Here is a 13,059-nt window from a genome sequence, read left to right as displayed (position 1 = left end):
GGTATATTTATTGGAAAAGGAAAGGCGTGTGCATTCAGATAAAATGTTTCCATCGAAGTGTGCAGTGCAGGCACACACAGTGTTTAAGCTGGTGCTTTCCAGGACCATGAAGGTGGTTGAGGTTGCTATTGAGATCAACAACTCTGATATAAATCTCCTAACTATGCACAGAAAGGCACAAACATAGATGGGTGCTACTGCCTTCCTCTACCTCCTGCTGTCCCTCTGGGTTCAGGGTGCAACTGCGGCTGATCTTGGCTTCACAAGAAGCGATTTCCCACGGGAATTCGTGTTTGGAGCTGGAACCTCGGCATATCAAGCAAGGAATCCATCTCGTTTGAGCTGAAAGTTCCGGTGTGTTTAGTTCATCGGGTGGCGCACGGATTTAATGAATTTTGATTCTTCTTTTGCATGCAGTATGAGGGTGCTGTTGCTGAGGATGGCAGGAGTCCGAGCAGTTGGGACACTTTCACTCACGCAGGTTGGTTGCTACATACTGTACATGTTTGTGAAATTTGTATCTGGATTTCCCATATGAATGTCAGACTCTGGATACTTCCCATATGCATAAGAAATAGCACCTTGAGCAACTTGTGATCAGGTTACCTGATGTTGAGTGGATATTTAAGACGACTTCCCTCTCGGTAGAACAATTTACACAGCATTTCCGTTGCTGAAGCATAACTAAATTTAGAGTAATTGAACATGACAAATTGGTGTTTGCAATAGCCAAGACCAGAATTTGACGCCGTTGACCAAGAAGACAAGAAGTGTTTGTTGCAGTTAGGTCATTTTTGACAGTTTGATTTGTTCTTGCAGGCAAAATGGCAGACAAAAGCACGGGAGATGTTGCTGCAGATGGATACCACAAATACATGGTAGATAATATAAATCTTGACCGTCTCTCCGCTTTAGCAGTTCTTAAACTAATTAGGCTTATCTGATTTTGCAGGAGGATGTCAAGCTCATGTTTGAGACTGGCCTAGAGGCCTATAGGTTCTCCATCTCCTGGTCAAGGCTCATTCCAAGTACAAAAATCCGCATAACCTTCATCAGAACAAACCGGTTTTGTTTTCTAATTTATCTCATTTTTTCGGGAAATTTTGGGTTTGCAGATGGACGCGGAGCTGTCAATCCCAAAGGGCTAGAGTATTACAACAACCTCATTGATGAGCTAGTGAATCATGGTAATTACTCCCTCCGTCCATTATGGGACGGAGGGAGTATATTTTTAAGACCTTTAACATATTTAAATGCAGTCAATTGTTAGGTTCATACGTCATATAATCAAAATCAATGTAAATGTCGGTTCATTTCAAGAAAGCATACAAAATAAAAGCCGAAGGCAATAATCATTTGAACCACTGGTGTATTTGATATTCATCCAGGAATTCAAGTACACATCACACTTCACCATGTAGATCTCCCTCAAATTCTCGAAGACCAATATGGTGGATGGTTAAGCCCCAAAATTGTGTGAGTTCATGTCTCAATACTAAATAAACAAACAACTACATTGCAGCGGTGATTAGGGGAATCAAGTGGCATATTTATATTATCATTATATTACTTATGACATAATCTTTTTGTCATATTCATATTTCCGTATCCACAAAATGCAGTGAAGATTTCACAGCATATGCAGATGTTTGCTTCAGGGAGTTTGGAAATAGGGTTGCATCCTGGACGACTATCGATGAGATAAACATCGGTGTAATTGGCTCTTATGATAGTGCTCTATTCCCTCCTGGCCGTTGCTCAGATCCATTCGGAGTGACAAAGTGCACCACTGGGGACTCTAGCATCGAACCATACATAGCCGCTAAGAATGCCCTTATGGCGCATGCATCAGTTTTCAGCCTGTACAGAGAAAAGTATCAAGTGAGTGAATGACCTTTTTACTCAAAAATGTTTTTGGTGCTACTTAGTTTCTTCGAAAAGTGCGACACTGAGAAATCTTAGCTTTGCTCAAGAGTGGAAACCCCATTTTCAGTCATATACACACTAACCGTACCTCAATTCCTTTTTGACAGCAGTATATCATGGAAGAATAGTCGGTTTATATTGCTTAGGTTCTGGCCTTGTTACGTTCAAAATAGGGGTGTATATAGACTCTTATTCTGCTAATGGAGTGGGCAGTGCCCCTGCTCTTTTTTCCTAAAATATGATTCTATTCTTTCCTGTTGTGATGCAAAATTTTCAGAGGTGTAGGCTCATAAAAAAAAGTAACCTTTTGGATGCAGCACAAGCAAAAAGGAATCGTGGGAATAAATATCTACTCCTACTGGAGTTATCCACTGACAAATGCGACGGTGGACCTAGAAGCAACTCAGAGATGTAAAGATTTCTTGTATGGCTGGTATGTTTCTCTCACTTACATATTTGTCACTAATCCGATCTGAAAGTGCTGGCATTTTTATCTAGAAGCATTTGACGACAAGTAATGTTGAGATCGTAAGTGTGGTACTGGCAGGATACTAGGGCCATTGGTGTTTGGGGACTACCCACAAGTAATGAAGAAGAATGTCGGCTCTCGCCTTCCACCCTTCACAAAAGTTCAGTCTGAACTTATCAAGGGTTCCTTAGATTTCATTGGAATAAATCACTATTTTTCTGTCTACGTGAATGATCGTCCTCTAGATACAGGTGTTCGAGACTATAAGGCGGACATGTCAGTTAATTCAAGAGGTAGTTATCCTTTTTTGATAGTAATACTAGGATTGTTGCTAAACCACTCGTAATTGTGTGCCATGTGGGTGTGCAATTTGATTCGTTTTTCATGCCATGAATCACGATGATGTGCTGTGCATACAAGCAAACCTTGCCAAGCCAAGAGTTTCTGTACTGTTCTAACAAGTGCTTCTTTTGTATGATGCAGGTTCTAGGACCGACCCGCCAGCTGGTCAGGTAAAAAATTATGTCATCAATGTCTTTTGCAAAGAAGTTGCCAACTCCAGTTCTTTGGGCCATTTACTATCCATCCATTGGGTTATATGTTCCGAGTTGAATAAAGAGTTTGTACAAGAAAGACTAGCATATACAAAACTGATATCAGAAACTCGACGATAACTGACACAGTCTTTGTTGGTCTGCAGGGTCCCCCAACAGACGCTCCAAGTGATCCCAAAGGGTTGCAGCTTGCACTGGAGTACCTGAAAGAAACCTATGGGAACCTTCCAATCTATGTCCAAGAGAATGGCAAGCAGAATTCCGAACCAGCAGCAATTCTCCGTTAACAAATAAAGCTGCATCTTTAATCGTGCGGTTTGTTTCAGGTATGGGATCTGCCGACGACAGTCTAGATGACACCGGCAGGATCGGTTACCTGAGCAGCTACATGGGGAGCACACTAAAGGCGATGAGGTGCGTCGAGACACACATGCAGTTTCTTCAGCATTTCGTTTCAAAACAGTAGTAGTATAAGAAATCAGCTCTCCCCGTTCATTCATGCATGCACTCAAGCAAATGGAATTCGGAAGTTAAAAAATTTCCGGCTTACGGTTGTGCATGCAGGAATGGAGCCAACGTGCGAGGCTACTTCGCGTGGGCGTTCATGGACCTGTTCGAGCTCCTGTCGGGGTACCAGTCGAGGTACGGGCTGTACCGGGTCAACTTCACCGACGAGAGGCGGCCGCGAGAAGCCAGGCTCTCGGCTCGCTGGTACTCCGGCTTCCTCAAGCACAACGGAACCACTGCGCTCGCGTCGAGAGCGCAGGTGAACCAGGCGCTGAACTTGGTGTCCTGACTACCCGCAAAAAAAAAAAAAAAAAAAAAAAAAAACTTGGTGTCCTGACTCCCGAGTCCAGTGTAACCGCGTATGCGTGCGTGCGCGTGAGGTTTCGATCAGAAACCGTGATTCTCGGATTACATTAGTACTACTACCTCCGTTCACTTTTATAAGTCGTTTCAGACAACTGAAAATGACTACTTTGCACCATGTTTGAAATATCTTCAAGCCTTATAAAAGTGAACAGAAGGAATACTAGACTAGAAACCAATGCTGCTGTGACCACTACTATCTTCTTAGTTACTGTAGTATTTTCTTTTGAAAACCATCACTTTCAGAGTAAGTTGAAGAAATGAAAGGCTCGAATTATTAAGTTTCATATATATTGATTTGTATTTTCAAACTGCCATATTTATCACTACACCTCTGAACATGTTCACCATGATGCTCATGAGTAGTTATGCAGTGTTCTTGAGGATATGGGAGAAAACTACTCCATTTATTAAGTTTCATATATATATTTGCAGTAAAGATTATTGTGTGATCATGTTGTGGTGTAATTCTCCAGTGATGGTATGCGAATGTTGACTGTATATCACTTTGCCTATATGAACCTAGAGGAGAGTATTATGTTATAATAAGTTTAGTATGAAAGGCTAAGGTGATAGAGATGACAGTTCAGTTAGTTAATGAATTATAATATGAGGGGTGATAGAGACCCTAGAGGAGATGGTTATGGTTGGGCTTTATGCCTTAATTTTTCTTAGTAGTCCCGGAGCATTGCTAAGAGGGCAGTCATAAATATGTGTGATTCGATGGTTTTGCAGCATAGTACTCCCTCCGTCCCAAAATTCTTGTCTTAGATTTGTCTAGATACGGATGTATCTAATACTAAGACGTGACTTGATACATCCGTATTTAGACAAATGTAAAACAAGAATTTTGGGACGGAGGGAGTATATAAGTAGGCTCTATCCACATGACACCGACCAAGCGACAGTAATCAATGCAAATCATCATGTGATATTCCCACAGTCCTTAGGAACGTTTGATCACCATAAGTAACACAATCGGCTTGTACTTAGCCTTATTCTAGCTAGGTGACTAAAGGTATCGTTTCAGTTTTAATTTGTTTTTATCTTTTTTCTCTTTTTCTTGTAGTCGTAGAAAAACCCAGAAAAAAATATCATGACAAAGAAACTTGGGGAGTTTGCAACTTCCAATGAGAATTTTATGCGCACTCCTATCACTTTACAAACGTTGTTGCCGAGTGATTTGAGATTAAACCACACTTGATCACGTTGGTTCAACATAACCAATTCAGAGGCCACGCTTCTGAAGATGCCATCATGCATTTTCATACTTTCACTAAATTGTGATATGAAACGTATAAAAGACTATGAGCCACACGCTGTCACACATTGACTTTGTGTCTATTTTCTTTGTCTCTAAGAGGAAAAGCTAAGGAATTGCTTCTAGCCTTGAGTAGAGGAACCATTACCTCATGGAACTTGTGTTCCAGCATGACAAAGTTTTGCCCACCTGCTAAGATTATGCAATTGCGCTCTAACATTACAGATTTTAAGGAGGAAGATCGTGAGCTACTAACACTTGCTTGTGATAGGATGCAAGAGGCACTAAAAAAATGTTTGAATTGTTTTTAAATTTTGTTTGTGTTTTCAAAAAATGCTCAGAAGATTCAAAAACCGTTCGTGTTTTCAAACTTTGTTCACAATTTCAAAAAATATTGTGTTTTTCAAAAAATTCCCCGTTTTAAAAAATTATTTGGATTTTTTAAACTTTGTTCATGTTTTCAAAAAATGTTCAGAAGATTAAAAAATGAGTTTTTTTTTCATATTTTTAATTTTTTTGTTTGTGGTTTCAAAAAATCTTCACGAATTTCATTTTTTGACATTTAATATTGTTTGGGACGTTGAAACTTGTTTGTGATTTCAAAATTTTATTCGGGAACATTTTTTTGTGTTCGCGTGGTATATTTTTTGAATTTGCGAACTTTTTTGAATTAACGAACAGTTTTTTAATTCATTAACTTTTTGTGAATTCACAAACTTTTTGAATTCTTGATCATTGTTTTTGAACCGGTGAACATTTTCTGAATACGCGTGAACATTTTTTAGAATTCACAATGTTTTTTAATATTTGCGTACTTTTATTTCAAATTTATAAATTAAACAGACCGGAAAATAACGAAAAGAGAAAAAAAAAGATTAAAAAAAGCAGCGCACTACCGGTACACTCGTTAGAGCATCTCTAGCAGACCCCGCATCTCGCCGACCCGCAAAACGCGTTTGCAGTTCACGGAAAAACGGTTTTGCAGGTCGGCACGGACGGCCGCAGAGACAGACCCTGCAAAACGGACTCGTATAAAAGGATATTCGCGGAATATGCTCTTTTACGGGTTGGTTTTAGCTGCGGCGGAATAGACCCCTCAAACTTAAGCTATAAAATGGAATATTCGCTTATATTCTTTCCCATGTCTTCTTCTTCCTCTCGTCCATGTCCATGGTCAGTTAGCTTGCTCCTGCGAAATCGATGGATAGCACACGAAGTTGTCATAAATGAAGCCGCAGACGACCAAATACGAATGGCATGAAGGGCCGAGCCAGCAAGCTCCTCCGTCGGGGCTCGAATCGATCCAGAGCTAGCTAGCTAGCTAGCTAGCTCAGCTCGAATCCATCCAGGAGCGAGCTAGCTAGCTCAGCTCCAGTCCATCCAGGGGCGAGCTAGCTAGCTCCTCCAATCCATCCAGGAGCGAGCTAGCTAACTAGCTCAATCCATCGATTCACAACTAGCTAGCGTGGCCGGGCGCGGCCGGCAGGCGGCGGACGGGCGCGACGGTCGGGAGCGGCCGACGGGCGCGGCGGGTAGGCGGCGGGCAGGCGGCGGACGGGCGTGCGGCCGGGCGAGCTTCATGGTGTTGGCGGGAGCAGAGATTCCTCAACCGCCAACGTTGACCGGTATGCAGGGCCCTGGTAAAGTTGCCTTCAAACCTGTAGATATAAGGATTTCGGCTTCGCGTTTACAGGGCCCCTTAAAAGTTTTTAAGGGTCGGACAATTTCAAGGGGTCTGTTCGGGCCCGTTTTTTCGACTGAAACTGCAAAAAGCGGTTATTTTGCGGGTTTGATCACTTATGCGGGGTCGAGATGCTCTTAGCAGCGCCCCCCTCCACTTTGGCACATCGATTCCTCCGTGTAACCCTTGGCTCCTCCATCTCCGCGGCGCCGCGAGCTCTCCGCTGTCCGGCAAGCTGCCGGCGTGTCAGCGGAGGCGACCGCCGCTGCCCGTTCATCCTCAACTGGTGGTTTCCGCAGCTCCATCAGCGCGCGAGAACCTGGAGAAGAGGGGCAGGTGCTGATGCTCACTATCCATCCCATTCCCGCCCTTAGTTTTTGATGCACGCAACGCAGCCAGTCCTTATCAATTAGGGGGGATTTTATCTTCTACTCTAATTAACGCGGTGTGTCTTTTCTTAATCTGTGTACTGATCTGTGCTCATCCATCGTATACAGATATGACACATCTGTCCAACTTTTTAACCGGGGCTGGTGGTGGTGGAGCGCTGATGGGGCAGCTGAACCCAACCAATTCAGCGAGCCGATCACGAGCGGTAAAAAATTATATACCTCAACAAGGCCCAGGTATATGTCTTGAAAAGAAATGCCATGTGCATTCAGATTTTCCGACAAAGGTTTCCACTGAAACGTGCAGGCACGCATTGCAGCTGCACACATCCCCACCAGGTCTGAACTCTGAAGGCAGAGAAATGTTGTTTAATCTTGTTGATTTCTTTTTTCGAGAGTACCATAGCTTTATAGAGTACGCCTAGGTTGATTTCCACGAGGTAAGCTTGAGGTTGCTGATGAGATTATTTCTCTGGCTAATATAAATCTCCTCGGAGGGGAGCGAGTCAACTACTCACAGAAAGGCACCAGCATAGATGGGTATGAGTGCCACTGCCTTCTTCTACCTGCTGCTGTCCCTCTGGGTTCAGGATGCAGCCGCGGCTGGCCTTGGCCTCACAAGAAGTGATTTCCCACGGGAGTTCGTCTTTGGATCTGGAACCTCGGCATATCAAGTAAGCAAGCAGTCTATCTTGTTTGAGCTGGAAGTTCTGCCGTGTTTAGTTGATGATGAATCTTGATTCTTCTTTGGCATGCAGTATGAGGGTGCTGTTGCTGAGGATGGCAGGAGCCCAAGCAACTGGGACACTTTCACTCACGCAGGTTGGTTGCTACTCCCTCCGTTCGGAATTACAAGATGTTCTAACTTTTTTTGAATCGGATGTATATAGACGTGTTTTAGTATATTTGTTCACCTATTTCAGTCTCTATCTAGTCCATATTGACATATCAAAAACAACTTGTAATTTGGAACGGAGGTACTACTTGTTTGTAAAATCCAACTCTAGTTTTCCGGTGCTGCAACTACATTTGGTTTTAGCATGGATATTTCCCTATGTGCAACAAATAGCACGTTGAGCAATTTGTGATCAGTTTTCATGATGAGTTGAGTTGATATGAGTTGATATTTGAAACGAGTGCCCTCTTGGTGGAACAATTTACACAGCATTTTTGTTGCTGAAGCATAACTATATTTGGAGTAATTATTGGCAATAGCCAAGACCAGAACTTGATGTGGTTGACCAATCACAGTTAGGTCAATTTTGACTGCTAGATTTTTTTATTTTGCAGGCCAAATGTCAGACAGAAGCACGGGAGATGTTGCTGCAGATGGATACCACAAATACATGGTAACTAGTATGGGGACCTGCAAAATCTTGAGCATTTCTCTGCTTTACTAATTATGAAAGAAATTTGGCTTATCTGATTTTGCAGGAGGATGTCAAGCTCATGTCTGAGACAGGCCTAGAGGCCTATAGGTTCTCCATCTCCTGGTCAAGGCTCATTCCAAGTACAGAAATTATCATGACCTTCATCAGAACAAATTGCTTTAGTTTCTAATTTATCTCATTGTTTCTGGAAATTTCGGGTTTGTAGATGGACGCGGAGCTGTCAATCCCAAAGGGCTACAGTACTACAATAACCTCATTGATGAGCTAGTGAATCATGGTAAGTACTTTTATTAGATCTCTGAACATTTAAATGTTTAACTGCAATCAGTTCTTAGGTTCATACTTCATATAATCAATGTTCCTTCTCAAGAAATGCATGCAAAATAAAACTTTGAACCCTCTGGTCTCTGTGATATTTATCCCAGGAATTCAAGTCCACATCACACTTCACCATATAGATCTCCCTCAGATTCTTGAAGATGAGTATGGTGGATGGTTAAGCCCCAGAATTGTGTGAGTTCATATATAATTTCACTACCAAATAAATAAATTCTACTATAGTGGCAATTTTATATATCATCGTCATAATTCTTACGACATTATGTTTTGTCCTTTCATATTATCAAATCCACAAAATACAGTGAAGATTTCACAGCATATGCAGATGTTTGCTTCAAGGAGTTTGGAGATAGGGTTGCATCATGGACGACAATGAATGAGCCAAACATTGGTGCATTGGCCTCTTATGATGTTGCTATATTCCCTCCTGGTCGTTGCTCGGATCCATTTGGAGTAACAAAGTGCACCTCTGGGGACTCTGGTGTGGAACCATACATAGCAGCTCATAATACCCTTTTGGCGCATGCATCGGTTGTCAGTCTGTACAGAAAGAAATATCAAGTGAGTGGATGATCTTTTACTTAAAATAGTTTTGGTGGTGCTTAGGTTCTTCATGAACTGTGACAGTCTAAACCTTTTATTAGCTTTCCTCAAGGGTGGAGGCACCATTTTAAGTCATTACACATTTACACATTAACCCACATTGTAACTCATCTTTTTATTGATACATGTTTCAGCATTGGCTACACAATGAGGATAGTATTTCTTGGGGGAGTTGTCGATTTATGTTGTTTAGCTTCCTGGGCATGTTCCTTTAAAACAGGGACATCATGTACTTAGACTCTTATTCTTCGTTATCTAAAAATAGCATTCCCTCCGATCCATATTAATTTTCGCTGATTCAGTACAAAGTTGTACTAAATCAGCGACAGTTAATATGGATCTGAGGCAGTATTACATTCTTTGTTAATTCCCTGTCACGGTGCCTATTGTCCAATATCTTAACCAGCTATAGGCTTATAAAAAACTAAGGAAACTTTTTGGACGTAGGCCATGCAAAAAGGAGTTGTTGGCATAAGTATTTACTCTTTCTGGAGTTATCCATTGACACATTCCACTGTGGATTTAGAAGCAACTAGGAGATGTATAGATTTCTACTTCGGCTGGTATGATATTGCACCTCCATTTTGTCACTGGAAGCGTTTAACCTGCATAATACATGCATTGTTGAGATCTCAAGTTAAGTGTGGTACTGGCAGGATACTAGATCCGTTGGTGTTTGGGGACTACCCGCAAGTAATGAAGAAGAATGTTGGCTCTCGCCTTCCACCCTTCACGGAAGTTCAGTCTGAACTTATCAAGGGTTCTTTAGATTTTATTGGAATAAATCACTACTACTCTCTGTATGTGAATGATCGCCCTCTGGAAACAGGCGTTCGAGACTACAAAGCAGACATGTCAGTTAGTTTAAGGGGTAAGTATCTTTTTTGGATAGTGATACTAGGATTGTTGCTTAACTGCTCATAGTTATGTGCTATGCAGATGTGCAATTTTTTTCGAAAAGGAGGATGACCCCGGGCCTCTGCATCTGGGCGATGCATGCAACTATTTTATTAATTATTCACAATGACCTTACAAAGTAATACAACAGTAAGTCTGAAGTCACCATCTTGGCAACATCTGTCACTACTCCTATCGAGTTGATGAAGGGTTGCCGATTGTCCGAGCCGAATACCAAACAGACCTCGCACCAAAGCCTAACATCTAAAGCCGGAGGCCCCAACCAGGCCACTTGTCAGATCTGAGGCACACACCGGTCCAGCGCACTCTCAAAGGCCGCCGCCGCCGTCTTCCATCGATCCATCTTCAGAGTATATACTGACGCATCGACCTTGCCAGGCCTGCCGTCGGCGCCACCACGGCGGCAGACAACACCACCTCCCTACGCGCGCCCATCTTCACACATCCGCCGCCGAGACCCTGCTGCGCCACGCCGCCGAGATTCTTCGTCTTCGATGCGGTAAATGGAACGCTGCTCCACCACTTGTCACCCCCATCCGGCAGCTGCTCCAAAAACGATGCCTCTATGACGGAGAGCGACGCCTAAAGCGCCGCCATCGTCCGATCCGATAAACCCGGGTCTAGGTTCTCACCCGGAGCAGCGCAAGCTAGTCACCACTAGCTGCAGTGGTGATGTCTTCAACAAGATAACGACGCGAAAACGCCGCCATCGCCCGCCCTGACCGGAGTCATAGCACAGTTTTCACTGGCAACATCGCCTCCCCACTCGACACCGGGTCTGGATGCAAGATACCACAACCAGTCGGCCAACCACCTCCGGCGAAGGAGATGGTCACCACCGCCACGCCCAGGGCCAGAGCCCCTGACGTCCTCGTGTTGCGGGTCTAGCCCAGAAGTTGCTTGCCGTCGCCGGATCAGAGGAGATGCATGACACCCTGAGACGTGACCCGTTGAAGCCCATCTGGGGCCAGATCGGGTACCCTAACCGCCGTCGCGGAGATCTCGTCGTCGCTGCCTCCAGCACGCCGACCCGTGCCACTGCCCTTGATCTGGCCGGAGTGGACCGCCGCCACCCAGATCAGATCGCCGGCTGAGGAGAATTGCCGCCGCCGCCGCCGCGTCACGCAGACTTAGCCTGCGACGGCGGCGGGAGGGGGGAACCTTTGCTGGTGGCGGCCATAAATTGGGCATTTCTCTGAGTGGAGTCTTGAGTCATCCCTCGAAACACGTTTCATTAGTGTCTACTATATATATATATATATATATATTGAAAAGGAGGATAGCCCCGGCCTCTGCATCAGAGTGATGCATGCAACCATAGTATCTACTATATGCATCTCAAAGCATGCTTTTCTACACTAATGTAACAGGGAAGAGTTGAGAGTAATGTTCTAACTAGTGATCCCTTTGTATGATGCAGGTTCTAGGATAGACCCACCATCTAGTCAGGTAAAAAAAAAATGTCATCATTGTGTTTTGCAAAGAAGTCGCCAATTTATAGCTAAAAATGCAGTTATTTTGGTCATTCAATGCACATCCATCTCTTTGGTTATATGTTCTGATCTTGTTCAAGATATTAGAAAAGAAATACGCACTTAAAAACTGATGTCGAAAGCTTGACAGTAAGTGTCAATGATGATCTTTATTGGAGTGCAGGGCCCCCCAGCAAATGTTCCAAGTGATCCCAAAGGGTTGCAGCTTCAGCTGGGGTACCTGAAAGAAACCTACGGGAACCTTCCCGTCTATGTCCAAGAGAATGGCAAGCAGAAATTCCCAGCCAGAAGCAAGCCTCCGTTTCTGTTGACGAACAAATTAAAGGTGCGTCGTTACTCATGTAGTCATGTGGTTTTGTTCCAGGCATGGGAACCTCCGCCGACGGTCTGGATGACACCGAAAGGGTCAGTTACCTGAGCAGCTACATGGAGAGCACACTGAACGCGATGAGGTGCATCGAAATCGAACCTATATATATAATATATATCCCCTTCTTTCAGCACTGACTTGTCAACAGCAGCGGAATTCACAAAGTTAAAAAAAGGAAATAATCATTCCACCATGCATTTGCATGATGCTCTGTTTGTTTTGCAGGAATGGAGCCAATGTGAGAGGCTATTTCGCCTGGGCATTCATGGATTTGTTCGAGCTCTTGTCCGGGTTCCAGTCGAGGTACGGGCTGTACCGGGTGGACTTCACCGACGAGAGGTTGCCGCGGCAAGCTAGGCTCTCCGCTCGCTGGTACTCTGGCTTCCTCAAGCACAACGGAACCTCTGCCCTGGTGTTGAGAACGCCGGTCAACCAGGCGCTGAACTCGGTGTCCTGACTCCCGTCTCTGAGTCCGGTGCAACCGTGCATGCGTGCGTGTGATGTTTTGATCAGAAAGCGTGATTCTTGGATTAAATTATAATTACTAGAAACCAATACTCCTGTGACCACTATTTACTTAAGTATTTTCTTTAGGACAAAAGTGATATGAAAGAGCATGATATGGCTCTGAGAAATGTCACATTTGGTAAAATATGAGAAGGTTATGGTAAGCTTGGTCTCGGTGACCATGAGAGTTTGTTTGTCATCTCGAGATGATCATGACAACCACTTGAAACATTGAAATTATATGAGTATGCTTATGCTTATGTTGATGCTATATGAAAGCTAGAATTG

General features: G+C 43.6%; 2 protein-coding genes across 3 annotated transcripts; both read left to right on the top strand.

Annotated features, from left to right (window-relative positions):
* The first annotated feature begins 114 nt into the window (after positions 1 to 114).
* On the top strand, positions 115 to 4,130 carry LOC109736184 (beta-glucosidase 2). Its single transcript, XM_020295401.4, has 13 exons — positions 115 to 319; positions 418 to 481; positions 820 to 878; positions 953 to 1,028; positions 1,116 to 1,187; positions 1,389 to 1,476; positions 1,623 to 1,881; positions 2,244 to 2,359; positions 2,474 to 2,688; positions 2,879 to 2,907; positions 3,096 to 3,198; positions 3,276 to 3,363; positions 3,514 to 4,130. The coding sequence occupies exons 1-13, from the start codon at positions 188 to 190 to the stop codon at positions 3,743 to 3,745; spliced, it is 1,533 nt and encodes a 510-aa protein (XP_020150990.1). The 5' UTR covers positions 115 to 187; the 3' UTR covers positions 3,746 to 4,130.
* Positions 4,131 to 6,858: 2,728 nt separating this feature from the next.
* LOC109736180 (beta-glucosidase 5) lies at positions 6,859 to 13,031 on the top strand. 2 transcript variants are annotated; one of them, XM_073510830.1, is made up of 15 exons: positions 6,859 to 7,097; positions 7,259 to 7,356; positions 7,458 to 7,824; positions 7,909 to 7,972; positions 8,441 to 8,499; positions 8,585 to 8,660; positions 8,747 to 8,818; positions 8,967 to 9,054; positions 9,183 to 9,441; positions 9,931 to 10,046; positions 10,140 to 10,354; positions 11,822 to 11,850; positions 12,058 to 12,160; positions 12,259 to 12,346; positions 12,490 to 13,031. In XM_073510830.1, exons 3-15 carry the CDS (start codon positions 7,687 to 7,689, stop codon positions 12,719 to 12,721), a joined length of 1,539 nt encoding a protein of 512 aa, XP_073366931.1. In that variant the 5' UTR covers positions 6,859 to 7,097; positions 7,259 to 7,356; positions 7,458 to 7,686; the 3' UTR covers positions 12,722 to 13,031. The 2 variants fall into 2 exon arrangements, with proteins under 2 accessions (XP_073366931.1, XP_020150989.1); XM_020295400.4 differs by having other exon boundaries at positions 7,259 to 7,824.
* Positions 13,032 to 13,059: the final 28 nt, after the last annotated feature.

Source organism: Aegilops tauschii, chromosome 3 (assembly GCF_002575655.3).
Source record: "Aegilops tauschii subsp. strangulata cultivar AL8/78 chromosome 3, Aet v6.0, whole genome shotgun sequence".
In the NCBI taxonomy this organism is placed as follows: Eukaryota; Viridiplantae; Streptophyta; class Magnoliopsida; order Poales; family Poaceae; genus Aegilops; species Aegilops tauschii.
The sequence above is the reverse complement of the archived record's forward strand: the minus strand, read 5'-3'. Positions and strand labels throughout refer to the sequence as shown.

Excerpts from the sequence above, each read along its gene's own strand:
- LOC109736180 (XM_073510830.1), top strand. The coding sequence starts at position 7,687 with ATGGGTATGAGTGCCACTGCCTTCTTCTACCTGCTGCTGTCCCTCTGG. Across the intron at positions 7,825-7,908 it reads CTGGAACCTCGGCATATCAA|TATGAGGGTGCTGTTGCTGA; the intron begins GTAAGCAAGCAG and ends TTTGGCATGCAG. Across the intron at positions 11,851-12,057 it reads TAGACCCACCATCTAGTCAG|GGCCCCCCAGCAAATGTTCC; the intron begins GTAAAAAAAAAA and ends ATTGGAGTGCAG.
- LOC109736184 (XM_020295401.4), top strand. The coding sequence starts at position 188 with ATGGGTGCTACTGCCTTCCTCTACCTCCTGCTGTCCCTCTGGGTTCAG. Across the intron at positions 482-819 it reads GGACACTTTCACTCACGCAG|GCAAAATGGCAGACAAAAGC; the intron begins GTTGGTTGCTAC and ends TTGTTCTTGCAG. Across the intron at positions 2,689-2,878 it reads CATGTCAGTTAATTCAAGAG|GTTCTAGGACCGACCCGCCA; the intron begins GTAGTTATCCTT and ends TGTATGATGCAG.